Genomic DNA, 11,507 nt, shown 5'->3' with positions numbered 1-11,507 from the left:
CTGCATGATTTTCTTCCTCTATTTCTCAGTAAGGGGGGGTGGGTTTCTTGTTGGAAAACTTCCTTAAAGAACCTGCCCCTGGAAACTGCAAGTGCCTTTTTTTTAAACCTGTAGGACTTACCACATTCTACACAATTAAAAAATATATATTTAAATTTATTTTTGGCTGTGCTGGGTTTTCCTTGCTGCTTGGGCTTTTCTCTAGTTGTGGCGAGTGGGGGTTACTCTCTAGTTGTGGTGTACGGGCTTCTCATTATGGTGGCTTCTCTTGTTGCAGAGCACAGGCTCTAGGATGAGCAGGCTTCTGTAGTTGTAGCTCAGGGGCTCTAGAGCACAGGCTCAATAGTTGTGGCACAACTACATGATTATTTAACCTAACAAGGCACCTTGACATTTTAGCCATACCATGGAAGTACCTTTTATTGATGCTTTTTACAGTAAAAAAGAAAAGCGGTGCACCTTAAAATTTATACACTGCTGTTTGTCAATTCTATCTCAGTAAAACTGGGCAGAAAAAAATAGATTTTTAAAAATCAGTCTTTCACCCAATTTCCAGTGAACATTACATTTAGGACTAATCAGTGAGAAATAAAACCAGGAATAGCTAAATTTTCAATGGTAAGCTTTTAAAGAGTTATGTCTCTGGGGATTAAAAAAAAATGACCTGGCAAAAATTAGACTTGTCAAGAAATATGGGCCACAAAAGAAGAATTCACAAAAGTGAAGTTATTGACGGAAAACAGATTTACTCTCAAATATGGTGCTCTGTATATTGATAATTTTGAGCTAATGGCACTTAAATAGTAGATGTATAAGGGTACTCTGACCTTTCTTTTTCTTCCTAAAAGCTGGACATGAAACTCCCATGTGGAAGCTATACCAGAAGGAAAGAAACATTCTTATCACTAAAGATGAGGAATTGAGGCACACACAGAGTGGGTTAAACTCACTCTTAGCATCCTATTCACTGTTGCTTAGTTGCTAAGTCGTGTCCTATTACTTTTCCATACCTGAAAGACCTAGCTCTGGTGCTTCTCAGTGCTAATAAAGGCCTGGAACTGTCTTTGCTGATTATGTTCTGTTCTTCGTGGTGAAGAGGGGTGAAAATGTATGTCCTGCTTTTAGGCAAATAGCGGGAGAGCAGAAAGGTTTCCTTGTAGTTGCTTCTTAATTGCTTTCAGCTGAAAATAATCCTTACTGTTAAGTGCCACAATTGGGAGTAGAGGTTGCAAATTCTGCTGTGTCTTAGCACAAATAGAAAAACGACACTTTGAAATGATGCAGGACCCTATGGTCCTTGCCCACCACCATGTCCTCCGCGTGCCTTTTGTTTGTGAAAAAACTTTAGCCAAAGAATAAGTTTAACCAGAGAAGTGAGAAAATGCAGAAACAAAGGAAAACAGTCAAAGAAGACCAAATAATAAAGTCATCAAGCATCTGCTGGAGAAAGGCATGGCAACCCACTCCAGTGTTCTTGCTGGGAAAATCCCACAGACAGAGGAGCCTGGCAGGCTATGGTACATGGGGTCACAAAGAGTCAGACACAACTGAAGTGACTGAGCACCCAACATAGTCAAGGACCTTTAGTTCCTTCTCAAGGGCTATAGATAATATTCTGAGCCATGTCCTATGAGCTGTCTTATACTGAAACCACCACCAGGTGTAAGAAGTTAACTACCTGATGACCGGACTGTAGCCATGACAGAAACTGCCACAGTTCTAAGATCTGGGCTCAAGAAATGGGAACAAACCGATCCTGGAACTGAAGATTAACTCTACTCAAAACAATCAAGATGACGATGGTCAGATGACCAATTTCAAGATGACTGTCAGAGCTGACTGTGCTGGTTCTACATGAAGCCTCCTCCATCCGTCTGTAAAAGCTCTTGCCCACTGATTGTCTTGGACGGGGGAGAGATGGCCTCTGGACAGGTGTCCACCCTCCCCCCACCCTGGGTTGCTGGCATCCAAAATAAAGCAAGCTTTCCTTTCCACCAATCCAGCCTCTTTACTGGCTTTTGAGTGGCAAGCAGCTGGACCCCGCTTTCGGTTACAACTTTATACACATATTCCTCCCTCCGCCTCTGTCCCAAATACATGACTCTGGTCAGTCAGACTGGGAGTCTGGCTGCTGCTTGGTTTCTGTTGAGGCTAGAGGCAGTCCCCACTGGAAAACCACAGCCTCAGAAAAGAGTCTTGAAAGGGGGGCAGGGGGATTATGGGGTGTCCCCAACTAGAGAGGATGCTGGATCACTCAGACCCGAGAAACAGAAAGATGCACATTTTGAATGTCTATTTTAAAATGCTTATAAACAAACAAGAAGAGGGGTTTTTTTTGGTTTTTTTTTTTTTTTTTACCGTGGAGCTATGACACATTGTGTTAAAGCTGCCAGATATAGCATCTGTCACACCAAAGAAAGGACTGAGAATGAGACACAGTAAATGATTAAACTCCCTTCTGGCCTGTGGCCCCTCCCTCAGTGCTGAACACCAGGTTAAGGATTTATTTTCAGGGCTCAAAAGAGAGCTATGGGGGTGTCAGCCAAGAGCCAGGGAGTCTACCTGACCCTCACCTCCACCTACCCCAGATCCCTCTCTCCTCCTCACAGACATATTGAGTGTCCCACTTCTAAAAATATCCCCGAGCAGTGAGGCACTATCTCCAAGTCTGGATTCCAGCTCTGCAATGCAGGCCTCCCCTAAGGAGAGCTGCTCCAGGTGAATGTAATTGTAGCTTCCTGTAGACTTTCTATGTAGCACAAGAACATTCTCTCCACCAGACTGTGTGAAGTGTTCACAGAAATGTGAGACTCTTTTAGCTAAGCCCTGACTGCCTTCACCTCCTTAATTATTCATCAGGCTCACATATCTTCAGGAGAAATCTGATGACGTTGCTTTTGCTTTTTTGCAAAACTCCCTTGAAATTTCCCAAGGATATTCACCATTTGCCTCGCCATTAAGGACTAGCTCCAGCACCACTCAGCCTGTTCTGAGCCTCAGAGAGGTGGACGTGGCTGGAATGACTCTCCAGACCTCGGAAGGCCATCCTGGCTTGGGAATGGATGTGTTTGTTCCTCAGAGCCTACAGTGGAATGAAGAAGGCAGCATGGCAGGAAGGAGTGTCTGTGAGTCAGAGCAGATACAGGTCCTGGAAACTCCCCATCTCACATCTCTACTTCCCGTGGCCCCTGATGGCTCTCAGGTATGTCTGTATTCTTGGGGAGAGGATTTCTGGCCCCTTAAATTTTACCCCAATTGTCCTGACTCTGAATAAGATCACCTGCATCATGGCAGGGTTAAGAGGTTGTGTTTTTATTCATCTTGCTTTCCGAGATGAGTCCCTTCCACCCCACCCCATCACCTACCTGTCCTTACCTGTTTCTGTGCCCCAAAAGTGACACAGTGCTCAGCTGTGTCCGGCTCTTTGTGACCCTGTGAACTATACAGTCCATGGAATTCTCCAGGTTAGAATACTGGAGTGGGTAGTCTTTCCCTTCTCCAGGGAATCTTCCCAACCCAGGGATCGATCCCAGGTCTCCCGCGGGGCAGATTCTTTACCAGCCGAGCCACAGGGGAAGCCCAAGAATACTGGAGTGGATAGCCTATCTCTTCTCCAGCGGATCTTCCCTACCCAGGAATCAAACTGGGGTCTCCTGCATTGCAGGCATATTCTTTACCAACTGAGCTATCAGGGAAACCCCTAAGAGCTGTTACCCTGACAATGCCGTCCTTTTACTGTGTTCAGACTGTGTGTTTGGGAGGAATTATTAATAGTGTTGATGAAGAAACTGAAGCTCAGAGGAGTTGTTGGTGTTGTTGTTCAGTCGCTAAATTGTGTCTGACTCTTTGTGACCCCATGGACTGCAGCATGCCAGGCCTCCCTTTCCCTCACCATCTCCCGGAGTTCACCCAAGTTCACGTCCATTGAATTGGTGATGGTATCCAACCCCTCACAGAAGGGCTAAAGTCACACAGATAGTGGATGGGAGAGCGGACATGGAGGGTGTTTCTACTGACATAATACTGAGAAGAGGGTTTGGGCTCCTGTAGGTGAAGGGTCTGGCAGACCTCCGGGCACATAATAGATTCTAACCCTGTGCCATCTGGCCTGGTGGCAGGGCAGGGTCACAGCTGTAACCACACTCACCTCTGGGGGTCTGGGACTGATTTGACCTTCCTTACAGATCCCACCTATGGGGCCAGTGAAGGGAAAATCATGACTAAATCAGTCCCACCTGGTAAACTGAGTGGGATGCAAAAACTGAACAGTGGCTTTGGATAATGATCCATGATCTAGACCTGCCTCCCCAGCTTCTCCTCCGGGCTTCCTGCAGGCTCCCAACAACAGGGAGGGGGCAGTGCTCCTGTGCCCCTCTGGCTGCTCTGGTCTCAGCAGCAGTACCAGGAGAGGCTTGGCTGAGGGGCAGCCTTATTTCACTGTGTGGGCCTTGCTCACAAGAAGCACTGGGCCATGGCCCCTTCACCTCCTGTGGACCCCTCTGCTTCCACCGCACTCTCTTTCTGGACTCTGGCTTGGTGAGTCCATCTGGGCCTCCACCGTGGGGCCACCTTGCTCGGCCCCAGTAGGTCCTACCTCATAGCTGCAACTGTCAACCCAGTGTCCACCCCCCTCCAAGATACCTGAGGGCAGCTAGGTGGATGACCAGTCCCCCAAGACCATCCCCTTGACCAGGCAGACTGCCCCAAGGAAGTGTCAGGGTCCTGCCAGTGACGCTTCTCAGAGTCACAGGTGAAAAGTGTCTGCTCCCCTCCCCCTGTCTGCCCACCCCTTCCTGCTCTTCCTGCCATGCCCTTCCCCCCAAGGGGCGGGCTTTCCTCCCCTTCCTTTCCTGCTCTGCCTCCTTCCAGAAGTCCCCATTGTCCAGTAGGCCAGGCCTGCTCCTAATGTGCTGCAGGGGGAGAGGGACCAGCTGCAGCCCTGCTGGGAGGTCAGGGGACTAACCCCTGGCCCTTGACCCCCCCGCCCTGGCATCAGGAGCCTCCTGACTCAGAGGTGATCCCCCAAAGGCTGCAAGAGCCTTTGAAACACAAATGTTCAGTATGTGGAAGAGCACCGTCCTCGTTAGAGTGTTTGAGAGCAGGGCCTGTGAGATCAGACCAGCTTCTCTAACTTTTTCTGCCAGCTCCCGGCCCTGGAACCTCAGACCAGCTCCTTCACCTCCCAGTTTTTTCACTTCTGGGGAACAATCCTGTCAGGAGTAGATAGCGGAGTCTCTGGAGCACACGAAGCTGGAACCACATTGACCGCTGTTGTAGTTGCTGTGACTTTACGATGACCTCTCCCTTTCCACCCATCATCACCTCTTAGGACATGGTTCAGGAATGAGGCTGTGTCCCTTGTCTTGTTTCAGCTGTTTGGGGGAAGAGCAGAAGTGGCACACATCTGAGGCAGAGGCAACCACACAGAGACACTGTGTTTAATCTTTTTTTTTTTCCTCTAGACTTGTAAAAGTTTATCTTTATTTTTGGCTGCACTGGGTCTTCATTGCTGTGGGCAGGCTTTCTCTACCTGCTGTGAGCGGGGGCTACTCTTCCTTATGGTGCATCGCTTTCACACTGATGTGGCTTCTCTTGTTGCGGAGCACGGGCTCTAGATGCAGGGGCTTCAGTAGTTGCAGCCTGTGGGCTCAGTAGTTGTGGCTTGCAGGCTCAGTTGCCTTGTGGCATGTGGCATCTTCCTGAACGAGGAATCAAACCTGTTTCCCCCATGTTGGCAGGCTGACTTCCAACCACTAAACCACCGGGGAAGTCCCCGGTGAGGGACTTAACCACTGTGCTTAATCTTAATATTTCCATTTTATGTATGTAAAAGTAATTTCAAAAAATGTCTGGAAACATAAAGGAAAAACCCACTGTAAATCCCATTAACTCAATACAATAGCTATTCCCTTTCAGTTTTTTTCTCCTTAGATAATGTTGATATAGTTGTGCTATACCAGATCTAATCCCAGTTTGTTTGTTTGTTTTGGCCTTAGCCTAAAATTACAGCCAAGAATGTTTTCTTGGTTGGTACTTAAACTTTATAATTGTCACCTTAATGGCAGAATAATATTCCATTGTGTGTCTGTACTATTAGTTTGTTAATATTTATGGTGAAATGTCAGAGGTAAGAGGTGCTTTATTTTTTGAAAATTTCCATGGGATTTCTCAGAAATTTGTCAGTTGGTTCTTTCCTAAGGCCTGTATAAAATACTGGAACAAGACAAGAAGAATCAGAATCAGCTTTGAAGAGGAGGAGTAATGTTACGGAGTGGAATGTTGGAGGGGGGCAGGTATGATTAGGGAGGATGTGTGCACATTTGATGACTGAGGAATCCTCAAGATGGAAAATTTTGAGGGAATCACAAGAATCCATCAATCTTCAAATAGTTTCTCATCTGCTCTCCATTTTGGTCCTTGAAGGGGTTTCTTCCAGGGCCACCCTGTAGATGATGCCTTTGTCTTTCTAGAACCCCTTAGAGGCTGGCATTACTGGATAGCATATTGTCATCCAGCAATACTTTAGCGAAAAATAGTTTATCAGATTTGTTTTCAGGGTTACCATTTCCTGCACTGTATTCTTAGGCAACCCTTCCTGTGGCTTGTTACACATCTTCCATCTCAAGAAGACCAGGAACCACATGTGAAGCATGGATTCATTCACTGAACAAATATTTACCAAGTTCCCACTGTTCACGAAGTGTTGTTCTAGGAGCGGGAGACAGCACAGAGCAGGTCAGACAGGATCCAGTTCTCTCGAAACTTACATTCTAACGAGGGAGACCTACAATAGATAAATACATGACTCTTTCTATGTCGAAGATTTTGGAACAAAACATATGCTAGAGGGTGACTGTCAGCAGGGAAGGGATGTGAGGTAGATGGTGACATCTGAAACAAGAACCATGAGGAGACTAGTGGAGAAATGTTACATAGAGAGCAAATTCTAAGTGCAAAGGCCCCAAGGTGGGTAAAGGTTGGTCTGTTCTAGAAACAGAGAGAAGACCAGTGTGTCTGGAAAGCAAAGAGCAGGTGAAGAGAGGAAAGAGTCAGAGACTTAGGCTGGCCCAGTGCTGCAGATGGCAGTGCTGGGGTTGTTCTGAAGCATCAGAGGGAGCCACTAGAAGATTCTAATCTGCGGATAGACTTTGTTTATGTTTTACACCGATCACTGTGGCTGGTCTGGGGAATGGACTGCCTGAGAGGAAACAGGGAGACAAGTGAGGAGGCTCTTGCTATAGTCCAGGAGGAAACAGCCACGGCTTAAATACAAGTGGACAGATTCTGGGTTTTTCTGGAGGTAGAACTTCCAGGACTTGCTGATAGATCAGATCTGGAATGTGAACTCAAAGGTGCTTCCTAGGTTTTTGCCTTAATAACAGGAAAGTACCGGGAGCCCCAGGGTAGGGTTTCCCAAACCCAAATGTGTTGTGATGGAGGAGACCAGAGGTTTCTGTGCTGGCAATTTTATTATTTTTTTAATTTTTCAGCTGCACTTGGTCTTCACTATGGCGCAAAGTCTCTTCATTTTGTGGCATGCGAGCTTTCTCTAACTGGGACACACGGGTTAAGTTACCGTGTGTCATATTGAAATTCTAATTCCCTGACCAGGAATCGAATCCCGTCCCCTGCATTGGAAGGCAGATTCTCAACCACTGGACCACCAGGAAAATCCCCTGTATTGGACATTTTATATTTGAAATGTTAGATATACATTTATCCAAGCAGAGATGTAGTTGCAAATACAAGTCTGGAATTTGGGCGATAGGTCGGGGAGGTAATTGGGTTGACTACATGAAGCAGAATATAGACAGATTTTCAAGCCATGAAGCTGGATGAATCTCCCAAAAATGGGAGGAGGAAACAAGAGGGAAGAGGCAGAAGATTGCGCCTTCTGTCCCTCACTTCCTAGCTGCCTGGTGGAGACAGAAGAGCCGTCAAGAGTCTGAGACGGAATAGCTAATGAGGTTGGAAGAAACCAAGGAAGCCAGGAGATTTTGACCATAAACATCCCATACTGTTATCAGAGTAGGTTGTCAGTAAACATAAGGAAGCATAAGCTTTGTGACTGCTTGTTAGTGTCTTTGCAGCCACTGGTGCAGACCTGGAACGTTGAGTGACAAGTGTCTGGCTGTGGGCTCCAGGGCCCATTAAGCTTCCCATTATCTCTGGCATCAAGGCTGATACCTCTGCCTGGCTCCAGGGACCTGGCGAAATCGGACCCCACCCCAGCCCCTTCTTGACTCCTGCCACACACCCTGTAGACTGGGGCCCCCACTTGCCTCCTGGCAGGACTCGCCCTGTGCTGTGTCGCCTACATGGTGTGAGGCAAGCTCATTCCTACCTCCAAAAGTGAAGGTACCACATCTTGTTTAACACCTAGAACCATAACCTTGTGCCTGGCACTTAGTAGGTGCTCAAAAGTCATTGTCATCAATGAACAAAGCTTTCCCTCACTTCTCCAGCCCATACTGGCCTTTAGGTTCTTTACTGTCCACTTAGTTCTTCATGATTTATTTGTCCTATAGGAAAAATAATAAAAACATCAATAGCTACAATTTCTTAAGGTTTATTATATGCCAGATTCTATGTGCTGGTTACATATACACATATGTATTTATTTATATGCTGCTGCTGCTCAGTCACTTCAGTCATGTCCGACTCTTTGTGACTCTATAGACTGTAGCCTTCCAGGCTCCTCTGTCCATGGAATTCTCCAGGCAAGAATACTGGAGTGGGTAGCCATTCCCATCTCCAAGGGATCTTCCCAACCCAGGGATCTAACTCAGATCTCCTGCATTGCAGACAGATTCTTTTCTTTTAAAATTAATGTATTTATTTTAATTGGAGCCTAATTATTTTACAATATTGTGGTGGTTTTGCCATACATAGACATGAATCAGCCACAGGTATACATGTGTCCCTCATCCCGAACCCCCTCCACCTCCCTCCCCATCCCATCCCTCTGGGTTGTCCCAGTGCACTGGCTTTGAGTGCCCTGTTTCATGCTTGGACTGGTCATCTGTTTCACATATGATAATATACATGTTTCAATGCTATTCTCTCAAATCATCCCACCCTCGCCTTCTCCCAGAGAGCCCAAACATATATTCTTTATATCTGTGTCTCTTTTGCTGTCTCGCATATAGGGTCATCGTTACCATCTTTCTAAATTCGATATATATGAGTTAATATACTGTATTGGTATTTTTCTTTCTGACTTACTTCACTCTGTATAATAGGCTCCAGTTTCAACTCCCTCATTAGAACTGATTCAAATGTGTTCTCTTTAATAGCTGAATAATATTCCATTGTGTATATGTACCACAGCTTTCTTATCCATTTGTGCAGACAGATTCTTTACCATCTGAGCCACCAGCAAAGCCCACATTCTCTATTATATATTCTCTTATATATTTTTTTCTTTAATATTTATACTAATCTTGTGAAATAGATACCATTAACCCAATTTTGCATATTAGGAAAATAAGTCTCAGAGAGATAAAGTAAGAGATACAGTAATTGCTTAATGCTGCCTACCTAGTCAGTGCCTCAGCCAAAATAGGAATGCAGGCCTCTGTGACTCCAAAGCTCTTATTTCTTTCTCTGTATTTTTCTATATGGGTGTTGTCTCAACTGGCCTGTGACATTTTGTTGTTGTTTGTAAGCACTGTGTCGATGGCCTCTTTGGTTTGGGGTGGGAGGTTGTTTGATTGTCTGTATTCAGCAGGTGCTCCCTAATCACCTACCCTTGTGAGTTGTGTCAGCATGCAGATTAGAGCCATGTGGAACAAAACATTCCATGTATCTGTCAAAGTTGCCCGGTGAGGTCCCAGGCTGAATATAAGAAGGTAGAGTGGATGCATTCCAGGGGCCAAAAAGCCCACTTTCCCAAATATCTCCCTCAGGCCAGGTTAACCCTGCCCTGTCCTCTCCTCCCTGCCCAGTGGATTTCCTACCATTGATGTCACTTACATATTAAGCAACAGAGGCCTGCAGAAAGCCTATCTCACAGGTGCTTCAAGCAGCTGTCAGTATTAGCAAACTGTCCTCGGGATCAGGGACATGACCAGGTGGAGAGTAACAGAATCTTGAAGCTGAAACAGATCATCTGGATTCTAGAGCAGCCTCCTGCCCAGGAGAGGAATCTGCCAGGCAGGAACTGCTGCATTATTCCAGCAATAGAAGTTTGCATGTGTGCATGCTAAGTCACTTCAGTCATGTCCAACTGTTTGGGACTCTATGGACTGTAGCTCACCAGGCTCCTCTGTCCATGGGATTCTCCAGGCAGGAATACTGGAGTAGTTTTCCATGCCCTCCTCCAGGTGTTCTTCCTGACCCAGAGATTGAACCCATGTCTCTTATGTCTCCCCCATTGGCAAGTGAGCTCTTGACTGCTAACATACCTGGGCAACACCAGTAAAAGCTTATTACCCATCAAATGGCCAAGTTCTTTCTTAACTGAAGTCAAGACTATCCACCCACAAAGGCCTCATTTCTACCAATTAATCTTTCACTATGCTTGATGTTCCCAAGCCAGCTTCCACGTTCAACAGTTTCAAGGCCCTTGTGTCCTGACCCCCACAATCGTCTTCAGTCACACATTAGATGAGCTATTAGTTTGCCCCCTTCCAGGCCCCCCAGTGGATGTTTCAGTTGGGCAAAGAGGAAGATCCAAATGGTGAGCACTGGGCCAGCTGCTCTTGGGAGGAGGAAAGGGCCTCCCAGCACCTAAGAAAGATTTTCTCCCCTGGGTGGACTGCCTGACCCTGTCCTCGCTCAAGGCTTTCTGCTCCTCTCAGAGCAAGGGCAAGAGAGAATATGCCCATGTACTTTTTACAGAATTGATGTAGTAAATATCAATATCTGGCATGAGGGCCTGGCATATGGAGGAACAAAAGAAATGTTAGTTTTCTTTCCCTCTTTATTTATTTATCATAGAATATTCTATTTATTTAACATACAACAATAATAATCCATTTATTAAACATGTAATAATCTGCTCTTTTAAAAGTTCCAACTAAAAAGAGCATGTAATTTATGTTCAGTATAGACATAAGAAAATTTGAAAGGTTTACTCAAGAAAATAAACATTCCCAACCAATATCATCATCCAGAGATAAGCTCTTGAACCCTTAATATATTTCCTTTCAGTCTTCTTTCTAGACACAAATATACATAGAAATCAGTTTTAGTTATATAGACATATATTTGTACATGTAAAATTGAGCTCATATTTAAAACTGTGTCCTTTCCACCTAACAGCAATTAGTGATTATTTTCCTCTGCCATTAAAAAAAAGATTTTAAAAAAAGGCTATAACATACCATCATATCATCTAGGTTGTTTCCAATTTTTTGTAATTGATTTATTTTTTGTTGAAGGATAATTGCTTTACAGAATTTTGCTGTTTTCTGTCAAACCTCAACATGAATCAGCCATAGGTATACATAAATCCCCTCCCTTTTGAAACTCCCTCCCATCTTCCTCCCCACCCCACCCCTCTA

General features: G+C 45.4%; 1 protein-coding gene across 1 annotated transcript in view; it reads left to right on the top strand.

Moving 5' to 3' along the window:
* The first annotated feature begins 3,019 nt into the window (after positions 1-3,019).
* PLA2G4E (phospholipase A2 group IVE) overlaps positions 3,020-11,507 on the top strand; it is an 80,882-nt gene continuing 72,394 nt past the window's right edge. The window contains exon 1 of the mRNA XM_081507777.1: positions 3,020-3,202. Within this exon, the coding sequence (XP_081363903.1) occupies positions 3,020-3,202 (183 nt within the window). The remainder of the gene's footprint in view (positions 3,203-11,507) is intronic.

The sequence above is a fragment of the Giraffa tippelskirchi genome, chromosome 7 (assembly GCF_054371585.1).
Source record: "Giraffa tippelskirchi isolate mGirTip1 chromosome 7, T2T-mGirTip1v1.2.pri, whole genome shotgun sequence".
Taxonomy (NCBI): Eukaryota; Metazoa; Chordata; class Mammalia; order Artiodactyla; family Giraffidae; genus Giraffa; species Giraffa tippelskirchi.
Note: the sequence above shows the minus strand (reverse complement) of the source record. Positions and strands in the feature narration are given on the sequence as shown.